Source organism: Hydra vulgaris, chromosome 02 (assembly GCF_038396675.1).
Source record: "Hydra vulgaris chromosome 02, alternate assembly HydraT2T_AEP".
NCBI lineage: Eukaryota > Metazoa > Cnidaria > Hydrozoa > Anthoathecata > Hydridae > Hydra > Hydra vulgaris.
In genome coordinates, this window is record NC_088921.1 from 25,050,001 (window position 1) to 25,072,500 (window position 22,500).

Here is a 22,500-nt window from a genome sequence, read left to right on the forward strand (position 1 = left end):
AATTTCTTCTCTTTATTATTGAAGATATAGTTTTTGCAAAAGACGCTGGTTTTCATTTTTAAAATGCGCATCAACAACATATTGCTGAAACATTTTTTTGCCATAAAAGAGTTAAGAAAAAAACTCTTTAACTGAAAGTTTATATATGCAATACTGAGATAATGTAACATGATTTCTAACAAATGCAACACATTCATGATTGTGAACCAATTGATTATGCCAACCAGCATCACTCTTTGAAGTAAGAGAGGATAAAAAATAGGATCTAAGTTGGCAGACATACTTGATATAATTTTAAGAAGATGACCTCTTGGGTAAATATCAACTTCTCGGGCCACCCGTTACATAAAATTTTCCCAGCAGGTGAAGCAGGTGGATCACCATCTTCACCAATGAATACAACTGCAACTTCATTATGTGAAGGGAGATTGTAGTGACGTCTACCATGTCCTTCAAGTAAAAACATTTTTAAAACTGACTCTGAGCAACCTTCTGTTGCTTCTCAACGAATTTCTTCATCTTCCACTTCAGCCATGTTTTTAAATGCATAAGCAAATGGGTTCTCTTCACTAATAGCAATCAAAATATTAAATCATTTAAGCAAAGGGCAATACCACGTTGTTGCTTTCTAAAATTTGCTTCTATAAGTGTATCATAGATGTAGAGTTGACAGTTTGTGGGCGGAACATCTTGATTTGGCCTAAGATTACCTATACGAGGAAAAACTTGACCACATATTATAAAGTATGGCGGCCCATAATTCATGGTTGAACTTTATTAGCTTTAAATAAAGCAAAAGAAAGACAGGCATAATAATTTCTAATATATTTAAAAAAGTTCAGAAAGGCATTCCCATCTGCATAATTTCCTTTAAATAAATCTTTCAAATCTTGTGGAAATGGTGAAGGTTGCTATAAAACTACCTTTCCATTATGGCAGCATAAAAAATGTCTTTCATCAGAGACTTATTAATGACTAATAATTTCATCTGGCCTAAGCCTATCTTCTTCATTTCTGCAACAAATTTTTTCAACTCGCTTAACTACGCTCTCCTCATTTGTGTTTGAATTTTATGCTGCTTGCCGAGCAGCATTTCTAGCATTTTATCAATTATTAAATTTATCTCGCCTAAGCCAATCTCAATAACTTCTGCAACGATTAACTTACCGATAAACATTTCCATTATCTAAACTTATGTCTGCTTCTAGCCTAAAGTCATCCATTTAAACTTCACTTTTAACTAAAAGTTGTAACAAAAATTGTTGAATGGATCTTGAAGATTGTGATCTTTTCTATACAACTTTTGTTCTGCTCTAAATAGCACACTTAAACAATTTTTATATATAAAATACTGTCATTAAAAATAAATTATACAATAATCAATAATTATAAAATATATCAGCTAGAAGGTGTTTAACAAAAAATTAACTTCTAATTAGATATTTTAAGAAAGTTAATCTAGAGAAATGAAATAGAAAATAATAATTTAAAAAAATTATTAAAAATCTGCAACTCTAATAATAAACACATAATAAAAAACGTTGTAAACCCTTTTTTGCAAACTTTAATAATATTACTTTAAAAAAATTATTAGTAAACGTTTTTAAAAATTTAACAAAGCTTTACAATATTTTGTTTTTCTATACAACATAAATACATCATCTGATAAATCTAAAATAAAAAATGTAACGAATAAGTTTAACTAAATAAGAAAAACATTATATAGAAAAATTAAAATTAAATATACCTGATAGAGAAAAGCTGTTGTGATTTACCAGAGTAGTGGTTGTTAAATATTATTATTTCTTGTTAGCTTTTAGAAAAAATCAGGTAATAAACATCGCTAAAGACAAAAAATCAAGTTAAGGTAAAAAAATTTACATATGACAAAACAATTTGTATTGGTTTTAGTTTATAAAACAATTTGTAACAAAATAATTTGTATTGTTTTCAAGTTTTTAGTTTTATAAAACAAATTGTATATATTGAAATATAATTTGTCTTGGTTTTTTGTACATGATTAAAAGCAGTGAGATTTAATAACGAAATTACCTATTTATCATTTTTAACAATAGACACCGGCGTGAAGATAAGCCAAACGTCTATCAACTCAAAAGAATACAAAAAAACAACATCACAACAACAACACATAACAATAGCGCACTGCATAAGTTAGTATAATTGCATATAACCTAAGTTAAGTAACATAACATCAATATATAACAGAACATAAGGGACAACATTACAATACAATAAAGTACGAGGCAATATATACAATGTACTAATTGAATCAAAATGTAAAAAAATTGTTTTTTTGGTTTTCTTTTAAAAACATTAATGTTATAAAAGTTTTCTGTTTTTAAATTTTTTCTTTTAGCTTGAGATTTGCTTTTATTTGCTCCAATTTTTTGTCTTTTTTTTTTCAATTTACACTTATTTATATCTTTAAACCTTGTTTTACTATTACTTTACTTAACTTTTATTTCTTTAAAATAATTTTTTAATTTATTCTTTTTTTTTTTTCTTATCCCTTTTCACCTTTAAATAAGCGGATTTGCCATTTGGGATGCAATTGCATAGAGTGACATCTAAAAGGCACGTTAATACTTTCGTAAGACTATATGCCAAATCAAACTATGTCGTCTCTTTAATAATATGCATATATACAAAAAAAGTTATTTCTGAAAGAATACTCATTGAACTAAGCATAATAATCCTTAAACATGAAAGCCGGTATGTACATTAATTAAACTTCATGTTTATTTTAAGAAATTACATTATATAAAAACATCATATAAAATCGCAAAACATTGAAATTAAAAGTTAAAAATTGACTTGACACTTGAAAAAAAATTTTAAATTGTTTTTTGATGCCCTTATTATTTTGGCGCCCAGGGCACGTATGCCGCCTCCCCCCACCCCCCTCTCGGCGGCCCTGAGTAAAATATCAACTACGAACATATTTCATTAAAATTTAAAATTGAAAGAATATATTACAATCTAAACATAACTTGACGTTTTTCAAAATAAAAAATGAGTCGAGTTCGACCGACTATATTCCTTCATCATTCTTAGATGAGAGAAAGATCTCTCGGCTGGGCAGATTGTCAATGGTATCGCTTTATAAATTTTTAGAAGTTTTGATATTTCAGAAAACATCACTAAGACTTCTTGACAATCGTTTAACATATCAATTATAGTTTTGATTGATGTTATCTGTTTAATGTTCAGCTTATATGTAATGTTATAAGTTTCCTTAATGGATTTAATTAAAAAGATTTTAGCTTTTAATTTTTCATTAACTACAGTCCCTGGCCACAATACTATGATCAACTCAGTTTTTCCACATATTTTGTTTTCAAAGTTGTTTCAAAGTTATTTTAAGGTGAGTATATTATTATTACTAACGTATTTTACAATACTGATTTTTATCAAATAAAATAGAAAAGAGAATTTCTTTATAATCATGATCAATGTGACGTTAGGTGTGTTTTAAGTCAGCAATGTGAATTTTTGTCAATTTTAAAAAAACATGCTTGATCTGTCACATACGTCTTTTTTATATTTTAACAGTTTATTTTTAAGTGAAAATTTTTTTTTATTGTTTTTAATACATTTAAAAAAGTTATTGTAAATAGCAAGAATTAATATATTGTACCATTTTATTTACATATTTAGTGTAATAAGTTGTAATTGAAAATTTCAATAAAAAAAAACATGGGTAAAAGTAAAGACATAAGTCCAAGAAAATTTCAGAAGTAAAAGCAATTTTTAAAATATTCAGAGCATTCACAACGGGAAATTGCTAAAATGTGTAAAGTTTTGCAATCTTTCGTCAATATAATCTAACACAAAATAGAAAGCGACATCACTCTTTCTCCGGAATGGGTCAAAACGCAAAACCACTACCAGAACAGATATATTTGTAAGAGATATTTGTCTGGAAAATAGAAAAAAATCATCCCTCTTGCTGTTAAAACTTGTTCAAGAGTCTGGAATACAAGTTTCGGACCGCGCAATGAGGATACGTCTAACTGAAGTTGGTTTAAAAACACAAAAACCGGCTAAAAAATTAAAGCTAACTCCAGCAACGATAAAAAGAGATTGCAATGGACAAAAAATTATAAGTATATGACTATATAAGATTGGGAGCGTGTAAGTTTATCAATTTTGAATGAAACATTGTTAAAAAAGTGATTAAATGTTGACATAAACTTAATTACAATCACACTACGATGATTTGTTCAGGTGTGTTTTTCAGACGAGATCAATTTTTGACATCATGTTGGACAAAACCACCTTTGTTTTTGGTGGACCAGACAAAAAATATCATCCAGACAACTATTAAACAGGAGAATATATATTGTCAATGAGATGATGAACCTAAGTATAGTATCAGAAGAGTATGGAGAGGCTACTTATCCTCCGTACACAAGAATAATTTCCAAATACCAATATTTACGTTTATGCATGAAAGTGCTCTATCCCATAAAGCTAAAAGGATAACAAACTTTCTTTAAACAAATATATCCTTGTTTTAGATTGGCCAGGGAACTCTCCTGACCTGAATCCGATTAAGAATTTGTGAAACATTCTCAATAAGGAAATCTCTTCGAGGTTTCAACAAACAAAAGGGATTTGATTAAAAATTTACTCCATCATTGGCACCACAATGAAAAAATTAAGACAACAGCAACAAACTGTATTAAAAGTATACCAGACTAAATAGCTAAATTCATTTCTTTGAAAGGAGTAACGACAAAATGTTATTATTTTTTTAAGACTTGCAATCAAAAAGAGTAGTTGTTTATTAAAATGTGTGTATATTGATTTTTAAAAATTATTTTATTATTAAAGAAACATGTTTTATCAACAAAATATAACTAATATTGCAATTGAACTTTTTTTATACTTTTTACAAACCATTGAAGTTAAAAATACACAAAAATTGCAGATGATCATATCATTGCGGCCAGGGACTGTATATCATTTTTATAGAAAACCGTCATATTATCTAAAGCTTTTTATGTCTGCATCACTATTTTCAGTGGACAATAATAACCTTTCAAAAGCAATTAGTGATTCCATTGAATTTTGTATAACATCTAGTAACTCGTAATACTGGGCTCGGTAATATTCCATCATGCCCCATTTGTGAATCTTCAAAGTATTATCAAGCGAGATAGAGTTAAATGACGGCGAGGCAAGGAAACATGACCGAATTTTTTAATTACTTCATTTACAAAAGATTACAAAAATGTACAACGTGTTTCTGATCTCTTTGATGATTTATGAATTTTTAAAAACATTATTGATGAAGCAATTGCTTGAGCATCTTCTTTAGCAGTTTGCATACGCTTAGAGACTTGCTCTACAATTGCAAACACATCATAAGCCAGGCGAAGCCCTAAATATAATTAAAATTATAATAGTTTATCAAGTAAACTTCCTGCTTTATCTGTTAGGACCATTTGATTAAAAAAAAACTTGTAAGTTTGTCAGAATTGAACCAAATGATTTGGTCCTCGTGGTAAAACGAATTCGACAAAGAGTACTTACATTTATTTTTTTGATATCATCGCCAAGTATATCACATTGCAAATTTTTTAACCTTACCAGTCTCTTTGAAGCTAAAAAAATAAAAATACGCAACAGCTGGCACAATTCATGTGACTCGTTCATATATCTGACTTATTTCCAACCACCTTAAAAGACTTAGTTACGCCAATGTGCGTTATAATGTATAAAATTGCTTCAGTGACATCATCTTGAAATAGTTTAGCAACACCACCTAGATGCCCTGACATTGAAGCGGCACCATCGTTAAATTTCCCCCACTCCATTTTCTTTGTCTAGTTCACATTCTAATAAGACATCACATATTGCATACAAAAACGACTTACTATCAGTAACATCAACTGCCAAACCATGAAAATCTTTATACATTGTGAAAATTTTAGAAACCGATCAAACACATATAAGCATTTTCTCAATTCCGAAAGTGTCTCGAGTTTTTTCGCATATTATAGAAAAAAAAATCTCAATTTAATAGCACTAAATACATTTCTTAGCAAATAATTTGTACTATGATCTCGTCTTTAATATTAGGAGATATGTACTTACTGTTTGACAGCATGCTTCAACTTGTTTCTCCGCGCAGCGGCCTTGTTCGTCAAGGTTCGTGTTTCGGAGTATAGAGTTGAGAGAGGGTTATAACCACTAATAAGTAGCCTCCTTGTCTGTAGTGGCCTGTTCGGCCTTGAGGAGGTGAATAACAAAAAAAAAAAAAAAAATAAAACCACGATAAAGGTGAATAATCTTCACTCTTCATTAAAATTAACTAATTAAGATTGCCTTCGATTTCATCATTCCGTCGAATAGTTAAGCCTTGAGGAAAAACACATTTTAATGTAGAGATTACACGAATTAGTAACTCATAGCATTGCTTATCATGCATTTCACTTACCATTTGATATATGGTTTTTTACCCTGCTGTACGTAGTGTAATTATAGGTCGTGTTTTCTCCGTCCTTTAGAACGTTTTTCCAATAGTCATAACCAATTGTCAAAAAAATTTTTTCACCGTATTTTGAAAAGGATACCAGATTTTTCTTGACAGGACCAATGCAAATATAGCAAAAAACTTTCTTTTCTAATGGAATAGATGAATTTAAGGGTAATCTATAACTCATTTTCATTGATAAATCAAATTTGTTCCATACAGTTTTTTGATTGCTTCAATATCGGCAGGATTTATTTCTGTTTATTCAGCATTCCACTCACAGCAGGAACGAGTAGGAAAATATTTTTCACTCTCATGTCCTTCTTGAATAATTTCTTCTGTTGGTGCAGTTTTACTAGAAGAATGCTTGTCAGGTACAAAGTAAGAAATCAGTCTCCGTTGTTTTTATGAGACCGCAATAACTCTTCGCAGTTTTAATGAAATACTAATCCTAAGAATAGGAATTGTAAATTATGTAAAATGTGCTTATCTATAGATTCATATAAAATTCACAACCATTTATCGCTCCTTTGTGGATTGTAAAGCAATGTTTAAAGCAAATACGTAAAGTTTTTATTTCAAATACAAAATACTAATTGCCCTCAAGCAGCTTGAAGTTGTGATTTAAAACAAGATAAAAAGTTTTAATATAATTTTTATACAACTCAAATAATGGGAAGAGGAAGGGGATGGGAAAGGCTATGAAACCAAAAACCCCCACACATTTGAAAGTAAGGGTGCTGAAGCCCCCAAAGCCCCCCTGTTCCGGCACCCCTAAAAGGAAGTACTCAAAAAAGTAGAAGAATGTGAACCTGCTTATGAAAAAAAGGAAACTGCATGCCAAAACAAGGCAAGTTGGATGATATACTAGTTCACTAACATAAGGAGCTCTTATTTAAATTTATAGAGCCTCCGTTGAATACCCAATAGTTCTGCTTAAAAACTGGATTGATAGTACAAACAAGTTCAATAATATTGTTCTTAAAAAAATAATCGAATTAACAGTTCGTTTAAGAGGTATTAAAATGCGTCTTGCACAAAAGCTTAAAAAACTGCCATTTTTCACACTCCATAACAGTCTTTCTCTAGATTTATAATGCTTTACCTGGAAAATATAAAGCTGAACACAAAAGCATCAAGTTAACTACTGTTATATTAAAGTATTAAAGTCTTCCAGGAGTTAGTTAACGAATAAAAGTTGAAGGTTAACGTAAAGCTGGTATCATCAAAAGACAATCTGGCTGATTCGTAAACGAGTGTTAATGAATCAAAATTATTTTTTGATGTGTAAGCAAAGTAACAAGTTGTCTTTTGACTGGAAAGAAATCCACCACTTAGTTAATGGATAAAAATTTTAAAGTTTGAATGTTAAATTTTAAATTTGTAAATTTGGTATAGCAAATAAAGCTTCACTTTTAAAAATATATCAGCAGTCATTACTTATTACAAAGCAAAGGTTTTGCGTCAATTAGATTTGAGTATCCTTTTTTTTAAAGGACAATTTAAAAGTTTTATATAGGTTTTAATTTTAATAAGATATTAAATAGTTAACTTTTTAAATTAATTACTTTTAACGAGTATTTTATGTCAATATTCGAAAGTTACAACCATGTAGGAATCAAATAAATAATTTGTATAACCATTTTATATTTAAAAATAGAGATATGTCAATTAACGAATGCCAAATATTTGATATTATTATTTTCTTAAACACCAACTGTAAATATCTTTACAATGGTAAAATTACAATATATACGTTATAGTTGTTTATACGTTTTATACTTATAATATATATATATATATATATATATATATATATATATATATATATATATATATATATATATATATATATATATATATTAATAAACAAGACAAACTGTTTAATTAATAAAACCATTTTATTAAATCTAAACAATACATGTTTCGACTATCAATAGTCATCTTCAGTTGAAGTTTAATTTTTTAATTTGATTAAATACCTATATAGGTGGTTTTTTAATACCAATACAAAATGTAATTATCTGTGTACAAACAATTAATTTATAAAAAAAAATTCAACAAAAAATATTAAAAGAATAATAAGTCATACTAAAAAACAAATAGGAAGTAACGAAAAAATAGGTTAATAAAAAAATACATAGAGTAATAACTAAACAGAAAGTGTCAATTGGACATGGTTGACCTGTTTGTTCATCCTTTCGGATCTCATCCTGCTCGTATATATGGGCTTCCAAAGATGCTTAAGTTAACTTCCTCCGAGACTACCATAAATTTCAGATCTATTGTATCATCTATTGGTACCTACAATTATCAACTAGCCAAATTTCTTAGAGATTTGTTATCTCCATTAATAAACTAAGAGTTTTGCACTAAAGATTCGTTTTCCTTCGTTAAAGAAATAAGTCAGGTTAATCTACATAAACAATTTTTAGCATTGTATGATGTAACCAGCCTATATACTAATGTTCCGCTTCAAGAAACCATTGATACCGCAGTTAATTCGATTATGCCTAATAATAAAAACTTTAAAATTACTAAAAACGATTTAAAAAAACTATTTAATTTCGCTACCTCGCAAACACGTTATCTTTTTAAAGGACATACTTATGATCAAATAGATGGTGTAGCCATGGGCTCTCCACTAGCACCTGTTCTTGCCAATTTGTTTATGGGTCATTTTGAAAATAACTGGATTAAAAATTGCAATGGAGATAAGCCAGTTTTCTGTAAACGATATGTTGATGACATTTTTGCTGCTTTTCAGTCAGAAAATGAAGCACGTATTTTCCTTAATTATATTAATAGTAAACACTGTTCTATTTCTTTCACCATAGAACAAGAAGTGAATTTGAAAATATCCTTTTTGGACGTAAATTTACACAAAATAAATTCTACAGTAACTACTACAGTTTTTCATAAAAAAACCTACTCTGGTCTACACACCATTTTTTATAGTTTCACTCCGCTTTCGTACAGAGTTAGTCTTATCAAATGCTTAATCGATAGAACATTTAAAATCAATAGTACTAATCTAGGGTTGAACTCCGACATAAACAACATTTTCAAAGTATTTCAAAGAAACATGTATCCATCTTGGCTAATATCGAAAATATATAAACCTTATTTAAACAAAATTAACACAAACAACCCATCACAACCAAAAATTAAAGAACCTTCGTCTTACTTTAAACTACCGTTTTTAGGAAAAATATCTTATTTAACTAAAAAAAGATTGAATTCAATTGTTAAAAGATATTGCTGTTCTGTAAATTTTGAACTAGTTTTTGTCTCACTAAAAATTTCAAAATTTTTCTCCTCTAAAGATCCTATTCCTCTAGAGTTCAAATCGTTCGTGGTCCACAAATTCGTATGTGCAGGATGTAACTCCTGTTACATAGGCGAAACTACTCGCCATCTCAAGACACGGATAACTGAACATTATAAGAGAGACAAAAAATCACATATCTATAAACATCTCCATGGTAATAAAATTGTTTCATGCAATTAAATGAAAAGTGTTTTTTCGTTTTAGATTCAGCATCTAATAAGTTCGAATTAAAACTTTAAGAAAGCATGTTTATAGAATGGTTAAAACCTGGTATGAACAAACAGTGTTATACTTATAATAGTTTTTGTTGTATTTTTGTATTAAATCAATTGTCTGTACACAAAAAATTACATTTTGCATTGGTATTAAAAAATCACCTATATAGATATTTAAACAAATTTAAAAATTAAACTTCAACTGAAGATGACTATTGATTGTCGAAACATGTTCTGTTTAGAATTAATAAAATGGTTTTATTAATTAAAAAGTTTGTCTTGTTTATTAAAATACTTACATTTTTTGTGCTAAAAAGAAATTTTGGATATCTATATATAAATATATAAACATACATATAAATATATATATACATACAAATATATATATATATATATATATATATATATATATATATATATATATATATATATATATATATATATATATATATATATATATATATATATATATATGTATATATATATATATATTATTATCATATTATTACATACCATAATACTATCGAGAATTGCAAAGTTCTCTTAATATGTTATGGAATGATATTACTAAAAGCTATCAAGCAGACTCTCTTGCTTTTTTGTTGTTATAGGTTTTAAAACCTATTATTAAACTGCAGCACACCTGCTGGAAAATCATATACAAAAAATTGTTTTACTGGAGAATTGCTCAGATGAGACCAAATATAATCATACGTTCGTTTTTTAACCCAAAATACAAACAAAAAAGTTATTTTTTATTTGGTGTATGCATTTTGAAATGCCTTAGATTTTTAATAAAGAATATAAATAACTTTTTAATGCAGTCTATTCTATTTTAACTATTTTTTTTATAATCATGTCATTGTTTTTGCAAAGTTCCAGACCATAATTTGATGTGGGTACTGCTAAGGTTTGATTTAAAAGTGTAATGGATCTTGGATGAGCTAATCAGACTCTAAACTGAATAAGAGTTCTATCGCTGCCAAAGACCTGATATTTTTTCTGTAATGTTTACCATATCAAGTGAGCAAAAGAAGAATTTTTAATGTTTTTTTCAGGTTTTCCATAACTTTTTAAGATCAGATTGAGTTGAGGTTAGAAGTCTGATATTGTCAGCAAAGACTGATACACCATTGAAGTTACCATAAAACGTACCAACATAATATTCATTTATGATGGTTTTGAAAAGATCTTGTCTGTAGAAATTATAGAGGTTCGGTTATGGAAGTGATCCTTGTCTCACTCCTTTTTTAAGAAAGAAATGATTTGATTTGCAATTTTGGTACGAGACGGTTGTACAACTATTATAGTTTCTCGAAAAAATGGTAATAACTATACACCAAAAAATGTATCACCAAAGTAACAAAAAAAGTGTAACGTCAGAGTATAACATCAAATTACATCTTTATACTAGTAATTCGTTAACTTTAGACTTTATTAACGTCAGAGTATAACCGTGTTACGTCAGAGTATAACAACAAATTAAATCTTTATACTAATAACTTTGTATTAGTATAAGTATATTGACTCATACAAATAAAATTTCATCAAGTAGTAGGGTTTAAAATTTAGTGGCACTAGGTACAATAAACTTTTTTTGAACTGCACCTAGGGTCACTTTGTGAAAATTAGGTTCAAATACATAATAAACTTACAGTTAATTTAATCTTAGATTGTTTTTAATAAATATTTCTAGTAATACTTAATTATAACACTTAAATATATATCAAAATTGACAAATAGTTCTAAGCAAAGTTGACATATGTCATATAACAAAGTCTATGCATAAAATGGAAGTCCCAAAACAACTGCGGCTTTTGAAATTTTTTATTTTTATTTTTTATTAGTAGTATATTTTGCCGTGTTTTAAAAATTACAAAAAAAAACCAATACATTAACAGAAAATCCTGGCCGGAGCAAGAAAAAGACAAGTTGTCTTATCAACGAGACCCTTTACACTAGTGCTCTAAAACGTGTTTAAAAATTACATACGTAATAAATGATAAATATAAAATTATAAATACATACAATTTCAGCAATAAAATAATTTTTTGCTAACAATATTCAGCGAAATGGCTAGCAGTAACAGTATCGAAAACAGTCAAACTGATTAATCTGAAAACGCGACTTTCCGGAGTATCATCGAAATTGATAATAACATCGAAATTGTAAATAAAGGAGTTGTATTAAAAATCCGAAAAACAGAATAATCTCGAAATTGTGAAAAAAGGAATAATATCGAAAAAAGACTTTTCGGAATAATATCGATAAAGAGTATATATCGAAGTTGTTAAAAAGGGAATGGGATCGAAAATCCGAACAGCAAAATAATCTCGAAATAGCTCAAAAGAGAATAATATCGAAAAGGGACTTACCGAATAATATCGAAAATTGTGAAAAAAGGAATAGTATTGGAAATTTAAAAAACGGAATTAGATCGAAATTATGAAAAAAGGAACAATATCAAAAGAGGACTTTCCGTAATAATATCTCAATTATGAAAAACGGAAAAAATCGAAAAAGAACTTTCCGAAATAATATTGAAAATGTAAAAAAAAGAAAAGATTTGAAAGTTCCGAAAACAGAATAAATAAAAAGGCTAGTTTTTTCGGTTGTGAATTAAAGTGAAGTAATTATACTGTATAATTGTATAATTTATACAATATAAACTAAAAGTTCTATTAGTAGAACAAAAAATATTGAATGTTGTATTGTTGGCTATTTATAAAACGATTTAAAACAAGATGTATTGATTTTATTTACAGTTAATACCAACAAACCATAAAAAGTATCAAAATCTTTTGTTAAAACCAATAAAAACTTCAGAACCATAAAAAGTTTACAGGACAAAGTTTTTTGTAAATATGCAAAGCAATTTGCCAACTAAGTCATCTGTTTTATGTGCACAAATATTTCAAGAAGAAAGTACTTTAAAACAAGCCTCGTTTTAAAGTTTTTTCTTGAAATTTTATGATAAAAAACTCCTTTATTGATACAAAACTTGTTGCAAGTAGAGCAGGCTAAAAGACTCTGCATAATAAAACAATTAGAGCTAATTAAAAACCCTAAATAAAAAAGGAAGAAGAGTATGCTAAAGGATCCTTTTTAACAAAAGAATATAAGCAATACCTACTCTTCCTCCAATTGTCATGGAAAAATTACTATTACAAGTAGTCCTATGGTCCTTTTGTTCCAGAATGTTTAACATTGTAAATACTAAAAAATATCAAGCATACAATTTTAAATACATTACTGGTATGGTGTGTAGCTACCAAATGATAAAAAGTAATTATATTATTTTTTACAAGATGCTATTTAATAAAATTTCTATACTAGAAGTTATCGAGGTTATTATACAAGTTGCTGAGAGCTTATATTAAGTTTTTTTACAAGAGTTGTCTATTATCTTTAAATTATGTTTGGTAATAGTCATAAAAATTCCCTAATTATATGCATAATTGAACACTTTCCTACTTACGTACAAAATCATGCACTTAAAAAAATTAAAGTAAAAATCACAAAATACTAATATATATGCATTACTTTAGTGTGTACTTCCATGCAATCATTTAAAGTATACATTATATCACCATTAAAAATTATTTTGAAAAATTTTCCCTTGCATCTTTTATCGAAAACACATTCTGGTAATATTGACACAACATAATATGCCAAATTATTACTCAAAATCGGCCCAAAATGCTGCAAAATATCTGTTTAAAATTTGATGAAGTTTATTTACAGAAATATTCGGATAATCTGAACTTTGAACTAAAAAAACTAAAGTCTGAACTTTTACAAAATGGTATACAATAGAAAATTGTTATGAACATTCATTAAATAATAGGAACATTACGTCGATAATAAAAACTGCCAGAGTTCAAAAAATTTATAGTAATTTATTAGAAATGAAATCATTGAACAGTGACTATCTTTTAAAATTGCTTGCATGACTTTGCAATCATACAAGTAGTTTTAAAAGATTTAATAGATTGCTATCAGAAGATAAAAATAACTATAAAAAAGTTTATTTTATGAATTTGTCGCTTTACTTTAAACTATAAATGATAAACTATAAACTACTTTATAAAGACTTCCCCCATTTGAGTATACTATGTTAAAAGATGATGTTACAGTTAAACAGGCAAATATTTTAACAGCAGATTTATATAAAACCTCAAAACTTACAAATAAAGTGTTAAATCCAGGAAAATTTAAATAAAATGATATAAACCTAAATTTTATATAGCTATTGCATTGTAAATAAAAATCTAATACAAATCTGTGTGCTCGTTTGCAGTTGTGAAATAATTCTTCTTATTTAAAGGTCTTTTGAGATACGACTATAACTGTGTCGGTAATTTCAGTCAATATCAATAGATGAGTGGCATTAACTTTTGATTACTTAAAAGATGTTTTGTTGTGATTTATCAAAATTTTTACTTGAAGAATGACGATATTAAATAAATTAACAATTTAATATATAAATTGAACAAATTTGACTCCAGTTACCCTCTTTAAAAATTTGTCTATAACATGTAGTAGAGAAGTCATCTTCCATATCACAGGTTTAAAGGAAAAAGTTTTGAATTTAGTTTGTGTAATAAAAATTTACTTTGTCCTGAGCATGTGATACATGAGAGTTAAGGACTGAAAAGAAAAGAAAACTGGCAGTGACCACATACTCCTTTCAAAAATAAAAGATAAACACCACGGCGATTCAATCCCAAAGCCATTCGCCTAGAACTAAACGCATTAGATAATCGAGCTACAACAAGTGTTTTTGAATAATAGTACAAACACAAAAATATTTTGTAATAATATAAGGTGAGAATATTATATAAAATTAGAAAAGAATTGGATTAACATATTGCGCTCTAAGCATTGTACTTTCGCTGAAAAAAAAATAATATAAAACATGTAAGGTTACGGATAATAGTGAGGGTCACTGCGTACTTTGTGTGCACAAGCTTGTTAGAGCAAATTTTTGTTTTTAATTTGTTTTTTATGGTTAAAACCAAGAAGAAAAATTTTTCCCCATTGGGGCCAAGACCCATGACGTCAACTTAGTACAGCCAGCAAAAAAAAAAAATAAGAAATTAAATAAAAACTTTTATAATCAGAAAGAGCTCGTCAAGCGGAACAAAAACTACGAAAAACCATATACTGAAAGTGTTTCCTTCCCAAGTATAGCATTTTATAGATTTAGAAAACACAGACCCAGACTTTACAGACCAGCGTAAAAAAGCTATAAAAATGGTTCTTTCATCCTAAATTGGCCATATATTTATGAATCTTTATGTTTGAAGAGTTGTTATTGATATGAGTTTTCTATTAAAAGCAGGAAGATAATAAATATCTATATAAAAAAATTTGAAAAATTTTTTATTCTGATTTTTCTTGATAAATGTTCAGTGACAAATGTTTTACAAATTTCTTTAAAAATGCAAAAACTTTTTTTGTTTAATTTTACTTCTACGAAGTATGTTTGCATATTTTGACATTTGTTCACCTATTTATTTTATTTCAGCCTATTTAATTTATCAAAGATCTCGTCTGAAATAAATGTATAAATGTATAAATGTATATATATATATATATATATATATATATATATATATATATATATATATATATATATATATATATTTGTATATAATATGTAAATATATACATATATATATATATATATATATATATACATATATATATATATATATATATATATATATATATATATATATATATATATATATATATATATATATATATATATATATATATATATATATATATATATATTTGTATATAGCTTCCTGATGATCCTACTGATGGTGAAACACAGTGTAGAAGAAATCCAAAACTAGATAAGTGTTTTTACTAATTTATTATTGCTCTTTTTTTTTAGAACATTGAGCACTCTATTTGTAGAATACACTAATATAATTTATATATATTTGTATATATCTCTATATATATATATATATATCTATATATATATATATATATATATATATATATATATATATATATATATTTATATATCTATATATATATATATATATATATATATATATATATATATATATATATATATATATATATATATATATATATATATATATATTTATATATACACAAATATAGTATCACTTACGGGAGCAGATTCAAAAAAAACTAACACTTATAAAGACATTAGCATTATCGGGGTAATTTTAGTGTACCAGTTAATTTTTTGTACCCGTAGGCATCGTTTTTTCGTAAAAAATGTCCCTGTAAGCAACTTTTTTAGAGAATGAAAAATAAATGCATCAACTCTCAAATAGCCTGATTTGCAGCAGAGTGATGCCACATCGACTGAGGGTTTGGTTTGGGTCAGCATCATGCTCAGGCCTAGGGTAAGGGTTACGGCTCGGTTTAAATATGGTATACTACTGTAATTAATCATTTTTGTAAATAGAAGAAAATAAAAATGAAATGTAATACATAGTAAATAACTAAAATAACAAAAATAAATATAATAAATTTATTTTTATAATAAAAAAATAAATTTAAGTAAAAATTAATATAAGTAAAAATTTTATAAAAATTAATATGCTATTATATTTATGATAAAAATAGTATATAAAAGGAATAAAAACAAACAAAATAGAAACAAAAAAAACATGTCTCAGTATGCGCCGACAAGTAGTGTTTATATATACTTATATATGTATATATATGTACATATATAAATATATATAAACCAAAATTATTTCCAACCTTGAATGTAAATATTGGTTATAAAATGTTATTATAACCAATATTCATTATACAATTTATTAACGTTCTATAAGTAAAGTTTAGCTACTGTTTTCATTATAATTAATTTATTTTTATATTTTTATTAAATTTGTTACTGTTCTTAAACTACAGTTAATTAATCAGGACATGCTAAGTAAAAATAATTTATACTCCTAATTTATATAATTTATACTATATAATACAAACTTTTATCGTAAGGCGATTATTGGCTTTTACTTTGCGTTTTTAAAATTAGGGGCAGAATAATATATATAATGCCAAATATATCATTTTTGCGGTTAATTGATCTTTCTTCCATTAACGCGAATATAACGCTACACTTGAGCAAAGATAAGGAACAAAAAAAAAACGCCTTTATAACGCAAAACTTAACGCCAAGTTAACGTTAAAATTTACGCTAAGCAACGGATAACTGGTATAAAGATAAACATCTCCAGGATAACTGGTATAAAGATAAACACATATAAATATATATATATATATATATATATATATATATATATATATATATATATATATATATATATATATATATATATATATATATATATTATAACGGATATATATAAACGGATATATATAAATAGATAAACATATATATATATATAATATATATATAATCGGATATATATATAAATAAATAAACATTTTATATATAATATAACGGATAACTGGTATAAAGATAAACATCTCCAGGATAACTGGTATAAAGATAAACACATATAAATATATATATATATATATATATATATATATATATATATATATATATATATATATATATATATATATATATATATATATATATTATAACGGATATATATAAACGGATATATATAAATAGATAAACATATATATATATATAATATATATATAATCGGATATATATATAAATAGATAAACATTTTATATATAATATAACGGATAACTGGTATAAAGATAAACATCTGATGTTATACTCTTACGTTAACATCTCCCGCATTGCGTCATTTTCAAATGATAGCAGTGCCAGGGAGGATAGTCGGGCTTGTCCCATAGTTGAACGCAAATAGTTTTTTATCAGTTTTAATTCTGAAAAAGAACGTTCACCGTCTGAATTCGTGCCTAATATAAAGAGATAAATTCTAAAGCGATATTAACATTTGGAAAACTTTCAACTAGTTTATTGTCTATTTGCAGCTTAATTTTATCAGACACCGATTTACCATCACTAAACATTTGAGAAAACAGCAAAAACTCATCGGTAAATTCGTCTTCGAGGTATGATGGATACAACCGAATTAGTGCCTTGGTTTTAGCCACTACTTCCCCAATCGACAAAGATCTGTTGTCAAGAAGAAAGTTAAACCTTTCGTACAATACTTTATAAGCTGCTCTGCGTTTTTAGCTTGCACACCAGAATATATTCCACTCATATTGCTGGCATTATCATACGATTGTTATCGGCAATTTTTGATGTCTATTCCATGAAACTAAAGATTATCAACCACAAGATTAAGTACGTATTCTCCATCATGGTGTTCAATTGGAATAAATTGAAGAAATCGCTCTACTACATTTCTGTTTTTGAGTACATAGCGAATAACAAGTGTTAGCTGATCTGCATGACTAATGTCAGGGGTTGAATCGATGCTAATTCCACAATATTTAGCATCCTTGATTTCAGAAATTATTTGCTTCAAAACTTTGCCTCCTAATATATTAATGAATTCATCGCATATGTTTGCTGAAAAATATGACACATTTCCCTTTCCTGGATTTCCATATCTTTGAATGTGTTCTCTTAGAAATGGATCAAATTCAGATAACAGATCAATACAACCAAAATTTCCATTGTTAGGAGAGTTATGCAAATGATTGTCACCACGAAAAGCTAATCCCATCTCAGCAAGAAACTTTATCACTACAACAACCCTCTTCAAGACTTCAGTCCAGTATTTTCAAGACTTCTTATTTTCCTTCTGGAGTTAAACATCAATTCGAGTAGACTTCTTGTATTGCATTTTCATCGACACAGCTGCAAAATGATCTTTTGATTTTTCATGTGTGGTTATCCTAGCAATAACGTTTTCCAATCATCGAAACCAGTTATAAATTGATTCCTTGGTGCATTATTAGTACCAGCACTGCCGGTTTTGCAACCAAATATCTTGCAAATATAACAAAACACTTTACCAGTTGAGGGCGAATATATGAGCCAATCCCTGCTGACAATTTCTCTATTTAACAGTTTTCTTATAAAATATTCTTTGCGTACATATCTAATCTTTTCACCAAATTGTCTACCTTTTAAGCTTAAATCAGATTTCAAATTCTGTGATTGGATATTCTCTGCATAATAAGCTATGAGATCAGCATTTATTTCCCATTCAGCAGGATCATTTGAAATAGAGTCCTTACTATTCCTTATTCCCAATCCTAAATCTACTACTGTTGGTTCTGCATCTCCTTGAATAACTGGTTCACTTGTAAAACTCATTGCACAACCGCATTGTTCCACAGTGTCAGTCAGCATTGGTTCTGGCTCTGGTATTACTATTCCTGGTCTTGATGAAGAAACGAAAGAGTTTATTGAAGTGTCATTGCCAGAAGTAGCATCTACTTTATTAACATATTTTAGCAAAGAACCTTTCATTTGTTTTAATGCATCCTCTTTTCTTTGCTTTTTCTGCCGTTTAATATAGCCAGACTCGTGCTTTCTCTTGTACCCAGCGCCATCGGACATGACTTGAATTTCTGAAAATCATAGTAAATATTCAGTATAGAATAGACATAAAACATAAAAATAAAATCAAATATGTTAACCCATTTAAAGAGGGGGAAAACATTTAAATATATTCCATTAAACATTTAACAAAACTTATTAATGATTTACAAAAACGTAATCATAACAAATAAAATACCTACCAAATAAAATCGTACTTTTAAAGTTATACGTGGAATTCTGCGAATTTCATTTTTAAATAAATGTAAACTATTGATAAATTTAAACAAACGTTTAAAACAAATAACAAACCATAGATTGCTGAATTTTTAATGGCTTTTCATATTCATAACTAAAGTAATGATAGTGAGAGAAATACAATTAATGAAATGGTTATAATTTAATTTCTTTAAGGCATAACATGTGTACAGATACAGAATAACCAAACAAACAGCGACTGTAGGTCATTAACGACTACGTACAAAAATTAAAAAAATAATGTAAGTTGAATAACGTGTACATGACATTTAAATTGAAAGAAAGGCCTACAGCTACATTTTTATGCAAAGTGTCTAGAGCCTACGACGCTCCAAAAACGGCCCTGCATACACTGCAGGTCAAAAGTTTCCGGGCACTTAGATTTTGTTTAATTTTTTAAATAAAACAAAATCCGAGATAATTTAATTATTTCAAAAAAATTCAAATGTCATATTTATTTTATAATAGCTACATATAGTAACTATTTCAGAAAAAAAAAGACAAAAAAAGAAATTAAAAAAATGCTAACAACACTATTATTATTAAACCATTTTTTTTGTCGAAAAATAACCCACGAGTTTTTATCACTTTTTTTGCGATCAGTGGCATCCTATCTATTAATTTATTTATTATTTTGGGTGTAATTGATAACCAGGATTTTTCTAATATCTACCACAGGTGCTCTTTGGATGTTGGGCACTTTTTTCTGACCTTTTCTGTCCGATTCTTCCCACAGTAACTCTATTGGGTTCAAATATGGTGATTGGGCCGGCTAGGTCATGTTTTGGAGGACATCGTTATCCTCTTGTTCCTTTAAAAGGTTCTTACATAATTTTGAGGTGTGTTTAGGGTCATTGTCCTGCATTAAAACAAAACCACGACCAATAGTTCTTAAGCCAGAAGGTATAGAATTGTTTTCTAGAACTGTTTTTTATTGTTCTTTTTTCATAATACCCTCAATTTTAACTAGGTCACCTACACCAGCTAAAGAAAAACATTCCCATACCATTACTGACCCACCACCGTGCTTGATTGTCGGCACTAAACACTGTAGGATCATTTTTTCTTTTGTTGTTCTTCTGATGTAAATTCTACGTCTTTGCCAAAACAGTTCAAATTTGGACTCGTCGGTCCGTAGTACTTTTCCCCAGTCTACTTCTGTCCAATTTTGGTGATCTATAGCCCATTGTAACCTTTTCTTTTTACTTCCAATCTGAAGCAACGGTTTCCTGACCGCTATACGGTCAGTAAGTCCACCTTGTCTAAGATGTCGTTTCGTAGTGGTTAATGAAATAGATTTTGATTAACTCCAATTAAAGCCTAAAGTTACTACCAGCGCACAAAGTCTTCGATTTCTTTTACTCATCAATATTATACTATTATCTTCTGCTTTTGTTGTCTTCCGTGGTCTACTAGATCTTTATTTGTCTTCAAAAATGCCTATTTCTTTACATTGTTTGATGGTATCTTGTACAGTACTTCTATTCCAAAACTTCTATTTCCAGTAATTATTTCAGAACGTTTTGCAACCGTTAAAGAAGGTTTTTTACCCATATTTTAATTAAACAATCGAATTATAAAATTTTAAAATTTTTTTCAAAATTTTTTAATGCAACCGTTACTAATACCAAAGGAAAACTAAACAAAACTAAATGTTCTTTATCATTTTAGTTGGCTAATTCATAATAATATAAATATTTACTTCATGTTTTAACAATTAAATAACTTTAACAAGACCATGCTCTTAAGAGTAATGTAACGCTACATATCAAGTTAAAATAAACAATTAAAGAAACAAATTTATTTATGTAAGTTTGAGGTCAGTAATACCCAATTACTGACCTCAAACTTACACAAACACTTAAAATTAGTAAGTTTTATAAATTAGTAAGTCTTATAAATTAATATTATCGATTAATTTAATGATACAGGATAGATTTAAGCTTTTTATGTAAATATATCAAGTCTCCGGAAACTTTTGGCCTGCAGTGTATATTGACATATGCATTTATTAAGTACTTTTCTGGCACAAAGCAGGTATTTTTATTATTATTTTTTTTTTATTCGTTTTGATTTTATGACTATATTTCTATATTATATAGGCTTGCAAGTCCACGTGGAAAAATCGAATTTCTTCCAAAAATGTGCAAGTTTCAACCACGTTAAATTTTTTGAAAAGGACTAAAAAACAATGTTAATTTATTTTTCTATTTATATTGTGTATGAACAATTTGATCTTATTTTTCAAAATAAAGTTTTACAGTAGCATGAAGCGTGTCGTTTCTTTCATCTCGTTTTTGTTTAAAACATTCATATAGCAAGAAATAGTAAACTAAGTTAAGATCACATTTTATTATTATTGTGCTACACATACATTTAAACCGCTAAAACTGCCAAATATTACCCGTCTAGGTTGTTATTCAACGGTATTACAAAAGTGGTGTAGTGGTAGAGCGCTCGCTTCATAATCGAGAAGTTCCGAGTTCAATCACCACCGCGTCCCTGGTAGTACCACACTTAACTTGTTTTCCGCGTAGCGGTCTCGTTCTTCATTCTTTGTGTTTCAGAGTTAAAGAGTTGAGAGAGGGTTGTAACAAGAACTAAAGCAGCCTCCTCAATTCTAGTGGATTTTTTGGCCTTGAGGAGGTAAATTAACGCACAAAATAAGGCTAGACAGGAATTAATA

The 22,500-nt window shown here is 27.8% G+C and overlaps 2 protein-coding genes across 2 annotated transcripts in view; both read right to left on the reverse strand.

The window, feature by feature from the left end:
* LOC136076832 (serine/arginine-rich splicing factor 4-like) overlaps positions 1 to 1,858 on the reverse strand; it is a 14,968-nt gene extending 13,110 nt beyond the window's left edge. The window contains exon 1 of the mRNA XM_065790390.1: positions 1,748 to 1,858. The gene's annotated coding sequence lies outside the window, so the exon portion shown is untranslated. The remainder of the gene's footprint in view (positions 1 to 1,747) is intronic.
* Positions 1,859 to 18,902: 17,044 nt separating this feature from the next.
* LOC136075953 (zinc finger MYM-type protein 5-like) lies at positions 18,903 to 20,874 on the reverse strand. Its single transcript, XM_065789403.1, has 2 exons — positions 20,769 to 20,874; positions 18,903 to 19,588 (listed from the first exon to the last, which is right to left on the reverse strand). The coding sequence occupies exons 1-2, from the start codon at positions 20,872 to 20,874 to the stop codon at positions 18,903 to 18,905; spliced, it is 792 nt and encodes a 263-aa protein (XP_065645475.1).
* Positions 20,875 to 22,500: the final 1,626 nt, after the last annotated feature.